At 37.9% G+C, this 23,691-nt stretch overlaps 1 protein-coding gene across 4 annotated transcripts in view; it reads left to right on the top strand.

Moving 5' to 3' along the window:
- Positions 1-23,691, top strand: part of CFAP43 (cilia and flagella associated protein 43) — a 93,115-nt gene that overhangs the window by 40,816 nt on the left and 28,608 nt on the right. For all 4 annotated transcript variants that reach the window (XM_070470126.1, XM_070470125.1, XM_070470127.1 and 1 more), the window contains exons 11-19: positions 1,044-1,192; positions 2,888-2,991; positions 7,875-8,015; positions 10,926-11,098; positions 12,253-12,402; positions 14,177-14,307; positions 15,896-16,043; positions 18,096-18,197; positions 18,930-19,007. In XM_070470126.1, the coding sequence (XP_070326227.1) occupies positions 1,044-1,192; positions 2,888-2,991; positions 7,875-8,015; positions 10,926-11,098; positions 12,253-12,402; positions 14,177-14,307; positions 15,896-16,043; positions 18,096-18,197; positions 18,930-19,007 (1,176 nt within the window). The remainder of the gene's footprint in view (positions 1-1,043; positions 1,193-2,887; positions 2,992-7,874; positions 8,016-10,925; positions 11,099-12,252; positions 12,403-14,176; positions 14,308-15,895; positions 16,044-18,095; positions 18,198-18,929; positions 19,008-23,691) is intronic.

Genomic DNA, 23,691 nt, shown 5'->3' with positions numbered 1-23,691 from the left:
GGTCTAACACTAAGAACTCTGGTCTGAAGTGCTGGGTGCGAGACTGCTGCACATGTACCCTGTGAGCAGGTGAAATTAGACTAAAGCACAAATGAAGAGCTTAGACCTTATCACCTAGTTTCCATCTGACTTTTCCGGGGGACCCCAGTGGGCTTTGTCAGTGAAAACTATAGAGAAATGAATCTGATCCTTAAGTATCATGACCACAGATTTGTTCTCTTAGATATCATCTTCTGTAAATGACTGTTAGATAAGCAGGAATCTGTGATGTGTTTCTTTGGTGACAGGCCATGTGCTCCATGATACGGTTATTTTTTCAAGTCTTCCTCAGTTATACCAGCATCCCAGGATCTAATATTATCCAGCAGATGAATGCTGATTTTTATAAATCACTAACATTCAATAAAGATGTCCAAAAGATTCTAGGAATATATTTTAAATTTCCTATTTTATTTTTCATTATTATCGGGTATAATCATTTTCTAATCAATTAAGGATAAAAATGAAGCCATGGTTTAAAGTTCAGGAAATTTTCTCATATTTTTATCATTCCAATCTTAGGATAAAAGAGTGTGATATTTAGATTCCTATGACTTCTTATGTGATTGATTAGCTGAAGAATGTTGAGTGTATAATTTGTAATACCACATGATACTTGCCACTGTTCTCGTTCTGCAGGCTTTTCAAATAAACTGTAGAACTCTTAAGTGTAGGAAAGCAGGCTTCATTTTCTGGTGCAGTGAAGCTGGGGTTTAATTTATTTTATTTTTTATTGAAGTTAATTGATTTACAGTATTGTGCTAATTTTTCAGGTGAACAGCATAGTGATTCAGTATTTTTGTAGAGTATACTCAATTATAGCTTATTATAAGGTTAGTGGGTATAATTCCCTGTGCTATACAGTGGACCCTTTTGCTAATGTGTTTTATATCTAGTAGTTTATGTCTGTTAATCCCATGCCCCTATTTTACCCTGCCCCCCTCTCTCTCCTTTGGTTTTCCATATCTGTGAGTCTGTTTCTGTTTTGCATCTGTCTTAAACAGGCAACAGTTCTGGCCTGCTCTCCTTCCTCCCTCTCTGCGGCTGTGGGGACCGAGGATGGCCTTGTCCACTTTCTCGACGTCCGGGATGTCGAATCCCCTCGTGAAGTTCATAAGGCCTTTCTCTCTGAATCACCTGTGCAACACCTCCTGTAAGTGCCGCCTGTTTCTGGCAACAACTTTGTCAGGTCTGTCTGTTGAGAATTCCACTGAAGTTTTAACTTTTTTTAGGTTTTACATGTGTTGTTTTGAAAATTAGTATATTGACTCAGTTCTACATTCAAGAAATACAGAAGTGTATATAGTACAATACAGTTTCCCACTGTTATCCCCAAATACCCAGTTCTCCTCCTTGACGACAGCTTGTTACTAGTTTCTTGTGTCTTTTTACTGGACATATTTTATTCACAAACAAGCAGAAAAATAAGTACTTCCTTTTAATTGCATGAATGTTTATCAAGCACTTAGAGTGTACCAGGAACTTCTGTTATATTAACCTCATAAGATAGGGATTCTTATTGTTTCCATTTTAAAGATAAGGAAGATGATACACAAAGAATTTAAATAACTATTAATATCACACATGTTGTAAATGGAAAATGTTGAGATTTGAACCCAGGCAATTGGGCTCCAGAGTCATTGCCTTTGCTCTTACAGGGTAGCAAACCATATATAATGTTCGGCAGCACAATTTTTTTCACTTAATGGTATATCTTAGAGAAAGTCTTCTATCCACACATGAAGACCTTCATTCTTTTTTACAGCTACATAGTATTCCATCACATGGAATACATTCCATAATTTTTTTAATTTTTATTTTTCCCATTTATTTTTATTAGTTGGAGGCTAATTACAATATTGTAGTGGTTTTTGCCATATATTGACATGAATCAGTCATGGATTTACATGTGTTCCCCATCCTGATCCCTCCATAATTTTTAGGACAGTATATTGATAGGCATTTAGATGATTTCAAATTTTTTGAAACAGTGCTTTTTAGAAGACAGCATAGAGACACTGAGTTTGGACTTTTTATATTGTTATTATTGTATCTTTGATTAATTTATCATAATGCTAAGTATTAACAAGAAATGACATTTTTGCCCTGCTTCACAGCTTGATGTGCTGTTACACATTGTAGTTTATTGAATGTGACACTTGTCAACATTCAGGAAAGTATTACGCTTGTCCCTGTTTCACAAGTGAGATAATTTAGGTTCAGAAAGAAGCATTTGCCGAGATTAGTCAGCTAGCACTGGAAGGAGCTGGGTTTCCATCTGTGCTGTTCCTACTCGCTCTGCTGCCTCTGCAGGGAAGGACCTGTAATCTCTCTCCATTTACATTCCACTCCTCTGTATCATCTTTTTGGCACCTCTCCTTTCTCAGATGTTTCTCTCTTATCCTAATTTGCATTTCCCACTTTTTCTAATTTGATCAAAGTATAGAAACATTTTGCTACAATCTTCTTCTTTCTGCCAGGACTGGTACTGAGGGGCATTGGAATGCTCCACTCATCTCTAATTTGAGAATTGCTTATGTCCACCTGAAATATCAGAAAGCTTTACTGTCATGTTTTGTTCACTTACGATGACATAGTTGCCCATTTTTAGTGAATCTTCTTGACCATATATTTACAAGTTACAATTTAGAAACAATGTTAGCCTAAAATGTAATGATTACATTTATGTATATTCACTTACCTTTTATAAGGTCTGATAATATTAAAAATCATAAACCATAAGAATAATTGGTTTTGAGTGTATCTCCATGATGTCTTTCAATAAATTTGTTTACCATCTTATTAGTGAAACAAATAGAATCTGATGATCAGATTTCTTCTTTTCTAGGTATGACCAGAGAGGAATGTATGTATTAGTTGGAACATCAGAAGGACACATCTTTGTTATCAATGCCAAACCCTCAAGTTCATTTGAGATTCTTGGATTCATAGGTACTTACACTGAATTCTTTTTTTCCCCTATCTGGGCAGCATGTGGGATCTTAGCTCCTTGACCAGGGATCAAACCTATGCCCCCTACCCTAGGAGCACAGAGTCTTAACCACTGGATCGCCAGGAAAGTTGCCACAGAATGCTTATTAACTTAATATATTGGTCAATTTATTCTAAAGAATTTAAAGTTCTGAAAACGGGGCCATGGTGAAGCAATTACTTGTAGCATGTTTTCTAAAACAGAAACATTTAAATAGCTGTTCAAAGTTACTAAGGAGAATTCCCATATCATATTTAGAGGTTTTGGTACATCTACTTGGTATATAGTTGATATTAAATAACTCTTCTTGAATCAGTTAATGAATTAACGGAATGGCTAAATGTTTCTAGTGTTACTGCAAATGGAAGTTGAGTTGGTTTATCCCTGAAATACTTAAAAAAAATATTTATTTATGTATTTGGCTGTGCTGGGTCTTAGTTGCCACACCAGAATCTTTAGTTGTGGCATGCAGTATCTACAGTTGCAGCATGTGGAATCTAGTTCCCCAACCAGAGATTGAACCAGGCCCCCTGCATTGGGAGTGTGGAATCTTGGCCACCGAACCACCAGGGAAGTCCCAAAATAACTTTTTAAATAATATTTGACCTCTATTTAATTAAAATATCTAAAGAAAGTTTTGTTACATGCATCTTTACTCTGTGCTTTCACAACCGAGGGCTCGGGTTCAATCCCTGGTTGGGGAACTAAGATTCCACAAGGCATGTGGTGTGGCCAAAAATAAATAAATGAATAAAAATTTTTTTTAAATGACATTCAGCTTTTTCAGTAATGTGTGTCCAAATGCCCAGGTAAACCACAGAACTGACAGGCGAGATAGCACTTTGGTGATAAATAATAAGAACTAATACTTTTCTCTCTGGCTTTATATTCCAAATGTAAATGTAAATTTTCAAATGTATGTACTGATTTTTAAAAATTGAGTGCCTACTAAGTGTAAAATGCTGAACCTAGGCCCTGTGGAAGCATGAAAATGTCAAGGAAGGAATTTAGTGGAGGAGGAATAGCAGAGTGCTATGTAGGCTCAGGAAAAGAAGTAATTAATTCTCAGGTGTGAAGAAAGGAATGGAAGTGAAGAGGAGGCACAGAGAATATGGAGCAGGAGAATTTTGCAAGGATTTAAAGTAGTGGAGGATGGGGCTTGTTGGCATTCTAGCTCGGGACAAAAGTTTGAGCAATGGCACTTGGAATGGTAAGAAGTCTGGCATAACAAGTATATGAGTTTACCAGATTATGATCATGATGACAAGGTTTGAAACAAAGTGGAGGGTCTTGAACATCATCCCAATGAGTCTGGGCTTTGTTCTGTAGTTAATGACACATCATCAGACATTTTCAAGATGGGACTAGTGTGATTTGATTTGGTTTTTAGAGGACGACTCTGGCATCAATGTGAAGGCTGGAGAAGAAAGGCAAGAGAACAGAATAAAAAAATTCAGAAAAACATTATAGTAACTCACACAAGAAATGCTGTTAGTCATAACAAAAGCCAACACTTATTGAGGGGGTCCTTATCATGTAATATCCAGTATTCTAAGTACTTGGCATGTGTTAATTCATTTAATTCTTATAGGCAACTTTTGTGAGGTAGAGACCACTGTTATGCCCAGTTTAAAGATAAGGCAATTGAGGCACAATGAGGTTAAGTATTTGTCCAAAGCCACACAGGTAGCCAGGACTCAAGCTCAGAAAGTCTGGTTTCAGAGCTTACGCTCTTATCCACAGCATACAAGATCATGCAGCAGTCATGGAAAGGGGAAGGAGTGGACAGTTATGAATGATGGAATTGGTAGAACTTGATAATTGATTGTATGTGAGAGGAAGGGATCAGCAATGACTCTGAAGTTTCTAACCCAGATGGTGGAAGTTTGTGCTGTCATCAGTTGAAGTAAAAACTCAAGGGAGAAGAAAGTTATGGAGGCTGAGATAGGGTGAGCTGACAAGCTCTGTAAAGTTGAAGCCAATAAGATCTTCATTTGGAGATATTTACCATTAATTCAGAAATGAAGATTTGTAGTTCGAAGTTTAATGATAGAATTCTGAACTTGAACTAGAACGCTTTCTAACACCATACACAAAAATAAACTCAAAATGGATTAAAGATCTAAACGTAAGACCAGAAACTATAAAACTCCTAGAGGAGAACATAGGCAAAACACTCTCCGACATAAATCACAGCAGGATCCTCTATGACCCACATCCCAGAATATTAGAAACAAAAGCAAAAATAAACAAATGGGACCTAATGAAACTTAAAAAAGCTTTTACACAACAAAGGAAACTATAAGCAAAATGAAAAGACAGCCCTCAGATTGGGAGAAAATAATAGCAAATGAAGCAACAGACAAAGCATTAATCTCAAAAATATACAAGCAACTCCTCCAGCTCAACTCCAGAAAAATAAATGACCCAATCAAAAAATGGGTCAAAGAACTCAACAGACATTTATCCAAGGAAGACATACAGATGGCTAAAAAACACATGAAAAGATGCTCAACATCACTCATTATCAGAGAAATGCAAATCAAAACCACAATGAGGTACCATTATACGCCAGTCAGGATGGCTGCTATCCAAAAGTCTACAAGCAATAAATGCTGGAGAGGGTGTGGAGAAAAGGGAACCCTCTTACACTGCTGGTGGGAATGCAAACTAGTACAGCCGCTATGGAAAACAGTGTGGAGATTTCTTAAAAAGCTGGAAATAGAACTGCCAGCAATCCCACTTCTGGGCATACACACCGAGGAAACCAGATCTGAAAGAGACACGTGCACCCCAATGTTCATCGTAGAACTGTTTATAATAGCCAGGACATGGAAGCAACCTAGATGCCCATCAGCAGACGAATGGATAAGGAAGCTGTGGTACATATACACCATGGAATATTACTCAGCCATTAAAAAGAATTCATTTGAATCAGTTCTAATGAGATGGATGAAACTGGAGCCCATTATACAGAGCGAAGTAAGCCAGAAAGATAAAGACCATTACAGTATACTAACACATGTATATGGAATTTAGAAAGATGGTAACGATAACCCTATATGCAAAACAGAAAAAGAGACACATGTACAGAACAGACTTTTGGACTCTGTGGGAGAAGGCGAGGGTGGGATGTTTCAAGAGAACAGCATTGAAACATGTATATTATCTAGGGTGAAACAGATCACCAGCCCAGGTTGGATGCATGAGACAAGTGCTCGGGCCTGGTGCACTGGGAAGACCCAGAGGGATCGGGTGGAGAGGGAGGTGGGAGGGGGGATCGGGATAGGGAATACATGTAAATCCATGGCTAATTCATTTCAATGTATGACAAAAACCACTGCAATGTTGTAAAGTAATTAGCCTCCAACTAATAAAAATAAATGAAAAAAAAAATAAAGAGAATTTTGAAAAAAAAAAAAAAAAAGAATTCTGAACTTGAAATCATGGAAGCTCATGAGATGGTTTAAGACAGAGTTGAAGCAAACCCAACTGTGTAATGAGGTCAAACAGGTAACCTAAATATGAAAATTAGATGGCATGGAGTGTGGTAGGACTGATGGCTGACCTCAGAATGGGTACCAGTCCTGCCTAAATGTTCCATTTTTTAACATATCTTGTCAGTCAGAGTATGGGATGGGAAAAGCTACTTACTCTGAAGTTGTAGACAGAGAAGACACGGCTGTGAAGAAAAGGAAAGGTGGGTGAGAGAACTGGGAGTCACCGCACCAGGCAGAGCTTGAAGAAGGGAGGCCGTCTGAGTGGTGGACTGTGGCAGAAGTGTCAGTGGCCTGAGGGCTGGGATGAGGCAGTCACTGTGAGCCCAGGGAGGCCTGCCCCTTCGGGACAGAGAGACAGAGTTTCAGGTGGGAATGGCAGTCAGAAAAGGAAGTTGGTAACCAGCAATTTCTGCTCTCGGATGTTTGCAGTGGAGAAAAGAGAATTAGTAACTGGTGGGGAAACAGGGTTGAAGGAACATTCTAGTCTGAAGATAGGGGAGTCTTAAGGCCTCAGTAGGCGAAGACATAAAAGACCCAAGGAAATTAAAAGAGGTAATTAATAGCACATGGTGTAATAATATATTGGAAGCATAGGCTCAAAATCACAGATGGAAAGGGTTACATTTTATTCCTAAAAATGTCAAGAAATGAAGAGGGAAGATAAGAACAGAAAATGTGAGATTCAGGACAATAAAGTTGAAGTCCAGTTTATGTCAGATGTTCTCTGTCTCCCTTGCTCAGTAAGAGGAAAGGTTACCCTATAAACACCCGAGGGGAGGGGCTGAGATGGGGCCTGAGACGGTGGACACACACAGAACAGTAGCTGTGTGAAGTGGTGGTAGTGAAGCTGGAGAGAATCCAAGGTGGGCCCCAGGCAAGGCACCTTGCAGAAGTGGGATCTGCTGGCTTACTGTAGGACAGACTCATAACAGCAAGTGTATTCCCACCACACCTGCAATACCTTGACCATGGCAAAAATGTTTATTCAGTACTGGGAATGGGCAAATGGCTGGAGTGGACCTTCAAGAGGCCAGAGCTTGTGGGCACTGCTGGGTAGGGTAGAACTGGCAGACTCTGGAGGCCCCTCTGGCTGGCTGAAAGCTGAGTCCCACCCAGCTGGATTGAATCTGCCCACTTAGACATCTCATGGGGAGAATCCCCCATCTGCTCATCAAAAAATGTTTCTCTCACTTATGTTTAAAGATCACTTAAATATCCAATAAGTAAATTTGGATAAGAAGATTTAGTTAAGACAGGTCTATAATGTGATATCTTACCTAGAAATATGAAAGCCTCTATAAACATATCAATAATGACTTGTATTGATTTCCATTTGCTTTCAGAGATGGGCAAAGGCATTTTACAAATATCCACAGCGTCTCCTTTGGAAACAGACATAGTAGAAGTGATGGTGCTTTCCCCATTTCCAGAAACAAGAAGAAGCAGACTGGAAATATTTTCTCTGCCTAAAATACTACCAGAAGGTAAAGAAAAGTGAGCAAGCAATTCTGTCCTGGGTACCCAGTTGAATAGTTGCTATAACTTTCTTTTTTTTTTTTCCAGTGATAGAATTTTTTTTCTTTTAACATGTGGAGAGGTTAAAATGCCCACAGCCTTTGCTGTGTCTTACAAAATAAAGCTGATATGACTGCTAAATAATGTGAAATGTGGACTTTCCTCTCAGTTCAGTTCAGTCACTCAGTTGTGTCGAACTTTTTGGGACTCCATGGACTGCAGCATGCCAGGTTTCCCTGTCCATCACCAACCTCCGGAGCTTACTCAAACTCATGTCCATTGAGTCGGTGATGCTATCCAACTATCTCATCCTCTGTCGTCCCCTTCTTCTCCTGCCTTCAATCTTTCCCAACATCAGGGTGTTTTCCAAGGAGTCAATTCTTTGCATCAGGTGGCCAAAGTATTGGAGTTTCAGCTTCAGCATCAGTCCTTCCAATGAACATTCAAGACTGATTTCCTTTAGGATAGACTGGTTGGATCTCCTTGCAGTCCAAGGGACTCTTGAGAGTCTTCTCCAACAACACAGTTCAAAAGCATCAATTCTTCTCAGAGCTCAGCTTTCTTTATAGTCCAACTCTCACATCCATACATGACTACTGGAAAAACCATAGCTTTGACTAGATGGACCTTGGCAAAGTAATGTCTTTGCTTTTTAATATGCTGTCTAGGTTGGTCATAACTTTCCTTCCAAGGAGTAAGTGTCTTTTAATTTCATGGCTACAGTCTCCATCTGCAGTGATTTTGGAGCCCCCCAAAATAAAGTCTGTCACTGTTTCCCCATCTATTGGCCATGAAGTAATGGGACCAGATGCCATGATCTTAGTCTTCTGAATGTTGAATTTTAAGCCAACTTTTTCACTCTCCTCTTTCACTTTCATCAAGAGGCTCTTTAGTTCTTCACTTTCTTCCATAAGGGTGGTGTCATCTGCATATCTGAGGTTATTGATATTTCTCCTGGCAATCTTGATTCCAGCTTGTGCTTCATCCAGTCCAGTGTTTCTCATGATGTACTCTGCATGTAGGTTAAATAAGCAGGGTGACAGTGTACAGCCTTGACATACTCCTTTCCCAATTTGGAACCAGTCTGTTGTTTCATGTCCAGTTCTAACTGTTGCTTCTTGACCTGCATACAAATTTCTCAGGAGGCAGGTAAGGTGGTCTGGTATTCCCATCTCTTTCAGAATTTTCCACAGTTTGTGGTGATCCACACCGACAAAGGCTTTGGCATAGTCAGTAAAGCAGAAGTAGATTTGTTATAGAACTCTCTTGCCTTTTCGATGATCCAGCGGATGTTGGCAATTTGATCTCTAGTTCCTTTGCCTTTTATAAATCCAGCTTGAACATCTGGAAGTTCACAGTTCACATGCTGTTGAAGCCTGGCTTGGAGAATTTTGAGCATTACTTTACTACCGTGTGAGATGAGTGCAATTGTGCAGTAGTTTGAGCATTCATTGGCATTGCCTTTCTTTGGGATTGGAATGAAAACTGACATATTCCAGTCCTGTGGCCATTGCTGAGTTTTCCAAATGTGCTGGCATGTTGAGTGCAGCACTTTCATAACATCATCTTTTAGGATTTGAAATAGCTCAACTGGAATTCCTTCATCTCCACTTGCTTTGTTCATAGTGATGCTTTCTAAAGCCCATTTGACTTCACATTCCTTGATGTCTGGCTCTAGGTGAGTTATCACACTATCGTGATTATCTGGGTCATGAAGATCTTTTTTGTACAGTTCTCCTGTGTATTCTTGCCACCTCTTCTTAATATCTTCTGCTACTGTTAGATCCATACCATTTCTGTCCTTTACTGTGCCCATCTTTGCATGAATGTTCCCATGGTAGCTCTAATTTTCTTGAAAAGATCTCTAGTCTTTCCCATTCTATTGCTTTCCTCTGTTTCTTTGCACTGATCACTGAGGAAGGCTTTCTTATCTCTCCTTGTTATTCTTTGAAACGCTGCATTCAAATGGGTGTATCTTTCCTTTTCTCCTTTGCCTTTCACTTCTCCTATTTTCACAACTCTTTGTAAGGCCTCCTGAGACAACCATTTTGCCTTGTTGCATTTCTTTTTCTTGGGGATGGTCTTGATCACTGCCTCCTGTACAATGTCACGAACCTCCGTTCATGATTCTTCAGGCACTCTGTCTATCAGATCTAATCCCTTGAATCTATTTGTCACTAGATTCTGTTGTTCATACAAATCTTCTTATCAGAGGAAAAAAAGGATCAACTGTCACTTTTGTAAGTTAATTTGTCACTTTGTGATGTCTCTTTTTGTTGTTGTGTCCGACTCTTGCGACCCCATGGATTGAGTCCATCAGGCTCCTCTGTCCATGGGATTTCCCAGACAAAAGTACTAGAGTGGCTTGCCATTTCCTTCTCCACTCTTTTTTGTAGCTTTAAATATACAGAGTCAAATTCATATATATTACTATGTAGTTACTTTCATTGATAAAATCATAAGAAATCTTTCTGGGTAAAAAGGTATATTAAAATAGACACTTTGTTTTAGATAACAAATATATCTGGGTAGCTATTTTGCAAATATTTAGTTATAGAGTATAAGAAAGTAAAAAACCTCAAGGTACTTTATGTCTTAATTAAGACTGTCTAGACCATCATGAGTTTCATCATGTCTCTACTTAACTGATAAAATTAACAGAAGTCTTATAAAAGATAATTTACTTACTGTTAGTCATTTGATACTCAAGTATTTCTAATGGAGCCACATTGTTTTCCAATCATTTTTATCCCCTAATAGTCTCTACATTAACTGAGCATTTAATTTTTTATTTTGCTTTTCATAGTTGTCATAACAACATAAAAAAATAAAATCGATAAATAGTACAAATTATCTGTCTTCTTCCCCAAATATTACAGTTTCTGCAAGCTTTGCTGATGAACGAGGGAGGCTGAGAGATGAATTCATTCATAAGTTTGTGTACGAGACAGAGCACACTTTGTCCTCTGTGGTCTTGAACTTGCAAAGTAACCGAATATACGGCTTCTGTAATCAAGTGCCATACATCTGCAGCTATCTTCTTCCTGAAAAAGTATGCCAAAGCTTAAGCATTCTGTCATTTTTCTTAGCACTCAAGATTGGTACATTGTGTTCATTAGACATGATCCACGCTTTAACACTCTAGTCCAGTTAACAAATGTCTTTATTATAGTAAAATAACTTCTTTGAATTAGATATATTAGCATGATTTGTTAATTCATCATAAAATTTTAACATTTGAGCAACCTCATACTTGTGGTGCATGCATCATACTTGTCAGATAAACATGCAGATGACACAATAATAGTTTAGTAACTTTCAAAACTATTTTTTAAAAATCTATCATTAGAAAATCAATTCTACAGGGGTCAGGAGCTACAGCCTTGATGATTTTCAGTGGAACTTTATACTTGAGTCTTAAAGAAAGTTGCAAGCAAAATGCCTCTATGTTTCTAGTATCCTTTCATCATACTCTTCAAACTTCTTCTATATTGCATCATTTCCTGCTGCATACACTAACTCAGATTATATCACCCTTCTTTTTCTAAATCCTTCAATCAAAAGCCTTCTCTCTCAGAGTAGCCAATATCAGCAAGGTCGGAAACAAAGACATTCAAAGAAGGAAGGACTGGTTTATAGTAAGGAGGATTTAAGAAAATCTTCCTGGTAGAAGTAATAGTTGAACTGGACTTTGAAGAATAGTTCAGATTTAGACATGAGAAATATTGTGTACAATCTTGGCAGGGAGGTGGGGTTCCTGAAGTAGGGAGGGAAGCCAGATTGGTGGGCTTGGGATGGGGAAGAGCATTCCAGGTAAAAGTCACAACACATGCAGAGGTTTGAAGGTGGGAATACATGAGAAATGAGGGGGCGGTGATGGTGGTGGTGGAAATTGACTCATTTATTTTGACTTGAGGATAGGAGTATTTGAAAAGGATTAGTGAAAAATCAAGATAGTCAGTTGTAGGCTGGGATTTTTAATGGTAGCTGATATACAGAGGAGACTTTTCTTAGTTGGCTGAAACAAACATTTATTTGCAATCAGAGATTAAAAAATATGGTGCAAATATAGATGTCCACTTTATGATGTATCAGTTTATTTCCAATGACAATGTTTTTGGATTTGAATCTGACTATATATGCATAACTGCAAGGTGCCACTCCCCTGATCTTTTCTATAATATGGTCATTTTCTTTGGTTGGCAGGAACATAGTGGTGTTTACATTCTTAAGCCACACCAAAAAATACAAAGCAAACAATATGGACCTGGAATGCTCTCTCTGTCTCCACATGGATTGTGGCTCATAACAATAGCTAAATGTGGAATTCTGTGCATCCGAGATATTCATACTTTGGTAAACTCCTTTTTTCCCCCCCAATCATGGGATTTCCATCTTGATCTCATACAAGGAACAAAAGCTCTTAGGAAAGGAATTGGAACTGTTAAGTAAATTGACTCATAACTTATTTACCACTGATGGTGTTATTGACTTCAGCGTTAGCTGTATTTATGTGCCAATGTTTGAGCCTCTAAGGGAGGAAGTGCAGGCCACTAGACTGAGACCTGCAAAGAAGGAACATGGGGCAGTAGGTGAGCTCCAGTCCATCTCCATCACCACTTATTGTGTGGCGAGAAAATTCACTGAACTGCTTATTCTCACCCTGTGAGATTCTGGTAAGAGCCAAGGAGAGGGTATATGCAAAACTTCTTTGGAAACAGTGAATTGCTGTGCAAATCTAGGATGATTGCTGCTAGCTCCCTGGCCTGGAGGGCCTCTAACCTGGTTGCTGCCACCCTCCCCCACCCCAAGCCTGAGTTCTTCCTGTGATGCTGAAAGATACACAAGGGTGTGGCCCTTAACTGAGTCCTCCCCCATCATTTGCAGACTTCAGTGTCCCAAGTCCTACTGCCATTTCTGATTTCCATTGTTCTCAGATCTCTGATTAAATGAAAATAGTTTCTTCTCCCCAAGTGGAAGATCCTTTTCTAGGTTTTGAGATCAAGTTGTACTGGTTATCAGTACAATTTAATTATTTCATATTATATAGGGAAAGATCTTAAATATCTTACAAATAATTTTTAAATGAACAGTTTGCAAACCAGTACATTTTCTCTTATTCAAATGATTTGTAAATGTATGCTACAACTGATAGTGGCATGACAGCAAGGTGTCAGAGTTTTTCTGGATGATTCTGTGCAATGTGCCTCATATGGGAGGTTATTCATGGCAGTACTGCTTGTAAAAGCAACTTAATATCCATCAGCAGAGGACTGGATAAATAAATAATCATGCATAAACAGTGCATAAATAAAGTATGGAATATTATGCTGTAATACAGCATGAGGAAATCTTTATGCAATAATATGGAAAGAATCCCAATACATATTATTATAATAAGTAGGAAAGGCAAAGTGTGTAATACACATATTATGAATTGTTTGTATAAAAAATTATTTGCATACATTAAAATCCTCTGAAAAGATATTTAAGATATGATTGTATTGATTGCCTTTGGGAGGTATTGGGGAAGGGGAAGGAAGGAGATTTCACTGCATACTCTTTTATAGTTTTTTTAAAATTTTGAAACATTTGAATGTATTCCCTGTTCAAAAATTTAAAAAAATTTTAAAACTATCATGGTTGATAACTAGTGTGACAAATGTACTGTGTACCAACTAATGATATGTTTGGGTTCTAATTAAACTGGTTTAATTGGCCTCCTCCATCATTCTTCACTCATTGCCCATCGCCTTCTCTCATCACACTCAGCCTCTTTGCACATAAAGGGGACTTGCTTAATTCTTGAAGACATCTGAATTTGCCTGCACTGTCCATTCTCAGCAAGTCTATTCTCCTTTCCATATCTGATTTTCCTATTGGTGACAATAATTCCTCCTTTTCCATATTACCTAGAAGGGAGAACAAATCAATACTGATGAATGTATTTTGTATTAGTAATTTTCAGTTCTATGTATTACTAAGAGACTACTCCATACCAACTAAAATGCTGTTAACAAATAGGAAAAGGTTTATCCATAAGCAAAAGTGCATGTAACCCCCTTAGGAAGAAAACCCTGTGGTAGAGCTGCATTCGTAATTTCTGCACTTTGTTCTTAAAACTATTAAGGAAACATTTACTCGGTGTCGGAGTCATTCTCACCAGGGGCACGGGATTCAATCAGTGAGAATTTCAATGGATGGACAAAGCATTCTGGTGAATGGGAGAGATGACAACACACTGGTTAACCTAAGATGGAGGTAAGTACAGGTTGCAGTAAGCAACCTCACGTAATATGGTGTTTTAAAATATAGATGTTCTTATTTAGTTAATAGCAGGGCCAACGTAACTGGAGACAACTGCCATTGAGACAACTGTTGTACTAATGATCCCAAGAGGGGGGAAGATGCCATGCTATGCGAGGGCCATATAGGGAGGCACCAGGGAGGGTTAGGAGACAGAGGGAGCAGGGAAAACATGACAAGAGCTTCATTTTGGTTTCCATGGTGAGGAGCAGCCAGGCTTAGGATTGGCTAATTTGGATAACTTCGGTGGGTTCTGGGCCGTAGGAGCTGCTGCTAGTTGTCCAATACTTGAGCCAGGTATTAACTAGGAGAGGAAAATAGTGGCCCCAAGTTTGAAAGACCAATAGAGGATTTGCTTGGGGTTGTGGGCCTGTGGGTCTGCATTTGAAAGGTGAGCTCCAGGTAAGTTGTTTACTATCTCTAAGACTTGCTGGTCCTGGAAGGGACAAGACCCCAGATGTCAATGCATCAAAATACAAAAAATAAAAAGACACAGTTAAGACCTATGAAGTGATCAGTCCTCCCTATCATAACATCTGTTGGAAGAACAAAGGTATGAGGACAACTCTGAGCGATAGATCATTTTTAAAAGTCCTATTTATCCCTAAAAAACCTGACACAGGTATGTGCGTTTCTGTACATGCGTACAGATTTACTTTCCTAATTAGACTTTGCTTTCCTAATTAGACAATATTAAATTAATTTAGACTTTGCTTAGACTAAAACTAAAATTCTAAATAGACAAATAATTTCCAAGCATACAGATAATGGCCAGGGCATAGAGATCATGCAGGTAATGCCCTGGACTTGAAATGTCACTTTATTTGACCTGCCAGTGGACGCCACTTATCAATATGCAATTTGTTTCCACAAAAATACTATTTCATAGTGCTTCCTGTAAGCAAAACAGTAATAAAACTTACTTAGGCCCCTGAAAACCCCTCTAAATCATCTACAAACATGTTATTCAAGGTGGAATCTGCAGCACCTGTGAGCTTGTTAGAAATGTGTGCTCTTGGGCCTCATGGAATTTTTGAGTCAGAAACTTTGTGGGTGGGGCCCGGGAATCTGTTTTAACAAGCCCTCCAGGCCATGCTGCTCTGCCTGCAGTTTGAGATGCTCTGGTGTACTGAGTGGAAGTACTACTTCAGTGTGGGGCAGGGACTGCGAGGACTGCACAGGGTGATGTGATGACATAGAGTGTGGAGCAGCACAGCACCCAGTAGGTTCTGAAGGTTCAGCCAGAGCAGGAGCTCTTCTGCGCAGCGCAGGCCAGATGAGTAGAGAGGACCCGTAGGGTAAGGGATGGGGTCAGCCTGGGGAGACATGACCCCAGGGAGATCAAGAGGCTTGTTGTGTCCTGGAGCCCGTGAGAGTGCTGTCCTCTAAGAAGCAGAGTCCTAATAGCTTCAGGGCACTGTGGAGAATTGACCACATATATCTTTGTGTAGAAATGGATAGGTGCCTGCAAATAACACTGCTAAATGTGTCTTTTTCAAATTGTCATGTTATAGCCTATGTGTTTTCCTTTTTATCAATATAGGCGGTTTGGAGGAGTCTTAGCCAATGATATTCTTGAATATAGCCAGCAACTTACAACTTACCTGAAGACCATCATGGATGAGGAGAATAATTATTTAAGTATACCAAAAAGAGAATCCTTGGATTTGGAATCAGAATCTGAACATGCAGTTGAGTTTTAATATAGTTTTCTTTCTCCTTCCTTCCTCCCTCCCTCCTTTCTTTCCTTCCTTCCTAAATTGATATGTTTTCAGGTTATAGTTTTCTTTAGCAGATATTTTAGTAGTATTCCTCTTTATCCAGATATCCCATGATTTTCAAAAACAGCGTGCACTACATTTAAGAGAAAAATATTCTACGTTTTCTCAAAGCAATCACAAATATTACATTTCAGACCTTATTTAAAACCATAGTACAAGGTCTATCTGGAAAAAGAAATCTATTACAATTCTGGTGCTTGTTCAAACTAGTCTCTGTACTTTTGCATCATGTGCATTATTTAGAATGTGTCTACCCAGAGGACATTTATTCACCCAGTCATTTAATAAATGTTTACTGAGGGCCTACAGAGTGCTAAGCTATGGTGATATAGCCATAAACAGTTGGGAAATTTTCTGCTTTCGTGGAGCCTACAATCCAGTTGGGGGTTGGGGGTGAGCAGAGAAAGATAAATAATCAAATACATAAGAAAAATTAGATAGTAACAAGATCTATTTACTGAATAAAAAGGGGTTGGTGTGATAGTGTTGGCTGGAATAGCCCCTCCAAGGAGAAGGTCTGTGACTTGACTTTAAAAAAAAGTACAGATGTGTGGGGGAGGGGCAAGTACTCAGGGCAGAGAGAGAAAGAGCTTAGTACATTTGAAGACCTAATATAAAAAAGACCTGTGCAGTTGAAGTGAGCAAGGGAGAGTGGTAGGAGATGAAATCCTTGATATGGGAAAAAGAACAGGCAAAGAAGGGCTTTGTAAACCAGGTAGCATTTGGACATAGTTTGACACGTAGTGAGAACCTATTAAAGTGTTCTGAGCAAAGGATTTACAGGGTCTTACTTACATTTTTTTTTAAATGATTGCTTCTGCTGTGTGGAATATGATTCCGCCTGCTTTGATAGGCAGCAGATAGGCACAAGTGTGGAAGCAGACAGAGCAAGGAGTTAGAAGGCTCAGGTAACAGCAATAGAGGTGGAAGAGTGTTGTGGAGAAGGGGCAGATTCCAGGTAGGTTGTGGAGGTAGAGGTGACAGAACTTCTGATGAGTTGTACCTAGAGGGAAAGGGAAAGAAGGGACTCAAGGATGACGCCTAGATCTTTTACTTGATGGTACCACTCACGGAGAAGGGAGAGACCATGGTGGGGGAGCCACTGTAGGGAGAAAGAAAATCCAAAATCAGTTCCCCAGATTGAGCATGAGACCACTGTTAGAACACAGTTAGCATAAGAGAACATCCCAGTGAGGTACCCAGGAGGCCACTGTACAGATGTTCTGGGGAGAGTCCAGGATGCGAGATGTTGATCTGAGAGTCGAGGGCATATGAATGGAATTTAAAGCCATAAAACTAGATGAGATCATCATGGAAGACTGGATGGTGAGAAATACAAGGGGGACTAAGATAGAGCGACTTCTAGAGACCAGGAGAAGAGTTCAGGGAGGCAAAGGAAATTGAGAAAAACCAGTGCAGAGCGGCCAGTGAAGAGAACCAACAGAGTCACAACATCCCAAACTCTCTCAAGACTTTTTGCTGCAAAGGGGAGCACAGAAATAGGGTGGCAGCTAAAAGGGAATGTGGTGGTAAGTGAAGAGTAACTGTCCTGGGACAGGAGGTTCCAGAGCATATTTAGATACTGTTGGGAAAGAGTCAGTAGAAGGCAGAAATGGATGATACAGAAGGGTGATGCAGAGGCCTCGAGAAGGAAGAATAGATTGAGATCCTAAGCACAAATGGTGGGGCAGACCTTAACAGGCCATAGCATCTGGTCTACAGGAACAGGAAGAAGGCCAAGAGTGATGTGGTGATCACTGTTGCTTTCTCAGTAAGAAGCATGGCTGATATAAGGACAGATTGGAAGGAATAAACTTAAGCATTACATCTTGAGCAGGCAAAATGCTTATTAGCATTTTTTTCAATGCAACAAGTGCAGAGGGATTCAAGCAATGAAATGAAGTAGGGTAGGAGGAGAACTTGATGAATTTTTAATTTAAGAAATATCCGTCTTCTTCTAAGGTAAATGAGAATATGCAGTTAACCATTGACTCATCACAAGAGGAATTAGTCAAAGTTGATCATACAGAAGAAATTCCATGGATACAACAGAAAAGCCAAGAGGTATTCATCAAACATAAAAGAGGTTTGAAATAATGCTTTGTAGGTGTGTCCGGTAGATTCGTTTCCTATGAAAACCCATTGGAAAGTTAGAAAGGAGAGATACTGCTTGGCAGAGCATTGCATTGTGTAAGTGTAACTTTCCTGAAAGTAAGCAAGCACACCAAACACAGCTCAGTCTTTTTAGATGAAGTTATGTGAGCTTTAAGCCCTGTACCTAGGCTAGTGTGAAACCGAAGAAAAGTGTCCAGGTGTGCCAAAGCGAAGAATCAGCTGTGGCAACTCACATTGCAGTACATTTGAGAGGATGCCGCAAGGTTGGCTTACGTGAAAGGGGTGGATCAGGAACAGAAGAAACGCCGTGGCTTCAGAGGTGCAGAAGGCTGACACAGGTGGCAGCTGTGTCTGGATCTAGCCTGCTCTCGCTTAATACCCACGGAAATAGCAGACTAGTTTTCCTTTATTAACTATTCTGTTTAATTTTTCACTATTTTCTTACTGTTGGCCTTATCATTGACCTCAGTTCCAAGTTGCTTTAGCGATCACTTACATAGCAACAGTTCAGGCTTAAGCAAAGTATTGCAGTGGTATTGTTACTACTTCATGTACACTTTATATTATTAGTCTTTAATTTTTTCCTTATTTTTCTAGAGAAGTGCTATCTGTGTATCCACATACATACACATGTACCTCTGATCTCTTACTTATCTAAATGATATACGTGTTCCATTCCAGGCCATCAAAAAGGAGGTTAAATTGTTTTCCAACAAAAGGAGAGAGATAAAAAGAGGAATCAAAGCACTCGCTAAAACTGTAAGTGTTGTGATAGCACAGCTAAGCTGTGATGACAAACTCCAAAAACATAATGGCATAAGGATGCAAAGTTTCTTTCTTTCCCTGTATAATGGTTCTGGGTGGGTGTTCAGGTCAGTGGTTACTCTGTTCCCTGCAGTCATTCAGAGACTGAGGCTGACAGAGACTCTGCTGTTTCTAGCACATGGCTTCTAAGGTTGCCTTGTTTGATTTCATCCCACTCAACTGGAAGGGGGAAAGAGCATAGAGGCATGCATTGGGCAAATCTCGAGGTGGCCCTTATTGTTAGATTGAACCACAGAGATTGCTATTTTATATGGTTCAGCCAAATATACTCCAAATATTTTTCATTTTGTCTAAGGCATAGATCTAACTTAAAAAAAATAAACATTGCATTTCACCAATTCATTTTATTGGATACGGCCATCCTTTTCCTGCTGATTTGCAGTGCCTCCCCTGATTCCCATGATTATGGAATTGTTTCTAGATAGTCTGTATTCTGAAATTGAGCATTGATCTTTTCCTTAGTCGATTCCAAACTATTTTGATTGCTATAGATTTATAAAATGTGGTTATATCTTGAAAGTAATTCTCCCTTTGCTCTTCATTTTCAGAAAATGTTGGCCTCTTTATGCACACTTTTTTATTTGAATTTTAAAATCACCTTGTCAAGCTCTGTAAAAAACTCTGATTTATTTTGAGAATAACTGCTTACAGTTTGATTTGGAGAAGAATTTCTTTGCCATCTCTGAAATTTTATACATATGTTTATATATATTATTTAAGATTTATGTTATAAATGTTGTAAATCTTTTATATAATATATAACATATCAATAAGTATATATATATTTTTTCAAATTTTTAACGAGTTCTTTAGTGAAGTTTCATAGTCTAAAAGTGACTTTGTGTATGTTTCTTATTAGATCCTTTGTGGGTGGAATATTTTCTATTACATTTTCTAACTGTATACTGCTGGATATGAATGTTACTAATTTTGTGTATGACCACTTTTCTGATTTCTCTTTTTAGTTCTGTTGCTTTGTCAATTGAATCTCTTGGATTGTGTCAGTGAACTATCAATATCTCCTGAAAATCATGTGTCTCTTATCAATCTTTATATTACTTTATTTCTTTTTCTTATCATATGGTAAGGCCTTCTAATGTAATAGTGGTCAGAACATGCTTGTCTACTAACCTTAATGGGAACATTTCTAACTTTTATATGCAATGCTTGCTATTTTTCTATTAGATATCCTTTTATAAATTAAAAGGAATCCCTTCCTATACCTTGTTTTATAGGAGGTTTTATTGTTAATTTTATTGTGGATTTATCAGATGTTTTGTATTCTTTGTATTCCTCAGATAGACTTTGGTCATTTTAAGTAGTACACCAGATTCAACTTGCTAATGTTTTATTAGTATTTTGTATTTCTAATCATAAATAATATTGGTCTATTTTTCATATACTTTCTTGGTCTAATTATGATATTGGAGTTAGAACAGCATAAAATCAAGTGATGATGCTCCCCTCCCCCACATACATGTAAAACTATCTGGATCTGATGTCTGTTGCAGAGTTGATTCTTTCCTATTGTTTCAAGTTCTTCTATGGTTATCAGTCTTACCAGGTTTTCTATTTCTTTTCAGGTATAGATTTGATAAATTCTATTTTCTTAGAAAACTGTCTAAATGTGTAATATAAGGTTATGTAATATTCTACTTTTTAAGTCTCTTCTGATTTTTGAGTTATAGTTCTATTTTATTCCTAATGCTGTATGTTTGTGACTTTTATCTTTTTTCTTGATCACCCCATCCAACAGAATTTCTATTTTATTAGCATTTTCAAAGAATCAGGTATGGTTTTATTGATTTGATTCTGTTATTTTGAGATAACATTATACTTAATGTTATACCTATACATTTTGTAAATTTAGGATTTGATCAATTTAGAATTTTATTCATTCTTCTTTGCTTCATTCAGTTTTATTTTTCCTCTTTTACTTTTTTTAGTTGGAAATGTGGTTTATTTCCTAGTTTTTTCCACTATATTATGCATGTGACCATAAATATTCCACTGTGTACCACTTTGACTACATTGCATTGATTTTGATATACAACTTTCTCATTGTTGCTTAGTTGTAAACATTTCTAATTCCATTTTGAACATATCAACCAAAGGGGTGTTCTACAAGAATGTATGTATTTTTCTGTTTTTTATTTCCAGATTGTTTTGTCTTTTATTTATTTATAGATTGTTTTGCATATCTTTCTATTGCTAACTTTGAACTTAATTTCACTATGCTTAGTAAATAAAGCTTGTTGAGATTATCTGTGTGACCTTGTACCTGGTCACTTTTTGTGAGTGTTTCATGTGTTAGTAAAGAATATTTTGTTTTCTGGGTTTTGGGGGCAAGGTGGGTAAAATGTTCTTTAAATTCCTATTAGATCAATCTAATGGTGTTAGTTAAGTTTATGTTTTTGCTATTTAAACTGATTTCTAGGATGTGATAAGCAGTTTGTCAATTTATCCTTATATTTCTATCATATTTACATTAGATGAAAAAACGTGCATGACAGATTGCCTTGATAGATTGCTCCTTTTATCCTTGTGAAATATTTATCTTTGTCTTTGGATGTTTTTAACTGTACGCTTTGATTTTTATATTAATATTTTTGCTCTATTTCCTTGTATTTGCTCTTATTTACATATCTTTTTCAATTGCTTTATTTCCAACTTTATTCTGTCCTCTAATTAGTATAGAGCTGGACTACTTTCTTTAAATCCTATCTAAGAGTTTTAATGGGTGAGTTTAGCCATATTTACATTGATATGTTATGATATGATAAACATTGATGTGTTTAAACTTAATCCCTGCCACTTTATTTTGGGTTTTCTGTTAATTTCCAAGTTTTTTTCTTTCTCCCTCTTCCCTATCTGTTTGGATTGCTTGTGCATTTTTTGTTATTATTGTTCTTTTCTTTCTTTCTTCTTTTTCTTCTTTTTTTTTTTTTTCTACCATTTTGGGACTATTCTATTTTTTTTTTCATAATTCTATTTTTTTTCAATTCTATGGAACTTCCCTGGTGGTCGAGTGGTTAAAGACTCCTCACTTCCAATGCAGAGGACAAGGGTTCAATCCCTGGTTGGGGAACTGAGAGTCCACATGCTGCATTGTGTGGCAAAAAAAAAAAAAAAAAAATCAAATTCTATCCCACGTGCCTGACTTACTATTTTTTTTTTTTAACATTACCTGGCACCTTCCTGCTCAGTGGTATAGAGCATAGAGGCATTGACATTGCCTAGAATCTCAACCCCATCCCAGATATCCTGAATAAGAATCTGCTATTTTGACACGGTCCCCAGGTGATTCACAGGGACATGAAGTTGGAGAAACTCTGGTCTAGTGTGTGTCATACTATGTGCATGCTCAGTCATTGCAGTCGTGTCCAGCTCTTTGTGACCCTATGAACTGTAGCCCACCAGGCTCCTCTGACCACGGGATTCTCCATGCAAGAGTACTGGAGTGGATTGCCATGCCATCCTCCAATAAAATCTATGTCTCTTACATCTCCTGCATTGGCAGGCAGGTCCTTTACCACTGGCACCACCCAGGAAGCCCATGTCATATCGTATCTACCCTCCAGATTAGAGTCCAGTGTGCTTACTTTTTTCTTACTTTTTACTTTCTCATCTCCTTCTGCTTCTCCCACTTTGTCTCACTGGTATCAGTTAGAATTATAGTTTAAATTGGTATTTTTTTAACTTTTAAAAATGTGTAAATCTTATTTAGACTTAGTAAGAATTTCCTCTGACTTCAGTATATCCTCAATAATCCTTTCAGAGGGGTAGGTATTAGTGAACTTTCTGGGTCCCTGACTTTTTACAAATAACTCTATTTTGACCTCACACTTGAATGATGGCTTGTTGACTATAGAATTAGAGATTCAAAGTTTTTCTTCCACTTAAAACTTTGATCCAAAGCTATTGATCTGTTGTATTCTTGAATTCGGTGTCACTGATACGGGTTCTTCTCTTGGTCTTATTCTTCTATTTTTGTGATGTTCTTTTCCTCTTTGGAGATGTTTAGGATTTGTTTCTTGTTTCCGTACGATCTGTTTCTAGTCCTGGGTTATTTGTTAAATCTTGAGTTTTCATGCTTTATTGTGTCTTTAAAAAATTCTCCCTATTGTTTTTTTAAACATTGTGGCCCCAGTTCTCTTATTCTCTTCTTCTTAAAGTCATATTAGTAACAGGTACTTCTAGATATGTCACACACATTTATTGGTTTTCCTTTTACACTTTCATCTTTTTATCCCTTGTTATACACAGGGAGGATTCTTAGCTGACTTTTACCAACCAGTATCTTCAACTGTGTCTATTTCACTATTCAGCCCATCTACTGAATTTTCTGTTTGTTTTGAAGATTAAACTTTTAAGTTCCATGATCTATTAATTATTTTGATGATACAATATTTTGCACCCGTAGTTACTGTGAAATTCTACTCTTCTTGCTTGATTAACTCTGCATGACAAGTTTTCTGCTTATTAAACTTATTGTCTCTCTTCAGTGGTCGTGTTGTCCCCCAAATATTTGGAGATCTATTTTTTTGATTATTGCATGCTCATTTTTATAATTGAAATTCCCTGTTATAATTTCACCACAACAGTGCAGCAAGCTTGG

The sequence above is a fragment of the Odocoileus virginianus genome, chromosome 7, assembly GCF_023699985.2.
Source record: "Odocoileus virginianus isolate 20LAN1187 ecotype Illinois chromosome 7, Ovbor_1.2, whole genome shotgun sequence".
NCBI classification, from domain to species: domain Eukaryota; kingdom Metazoa; phylum Chordata; class Mammalia; order Artiodactyla; family Cervidae; genus Odocoileus; species Odocoileus virginianus.
The sequence above is the reverse complement of the archived record's forward strand: the minus strand, read 5'-3'. Positions and strand labels throughout refer to the sequence as shown.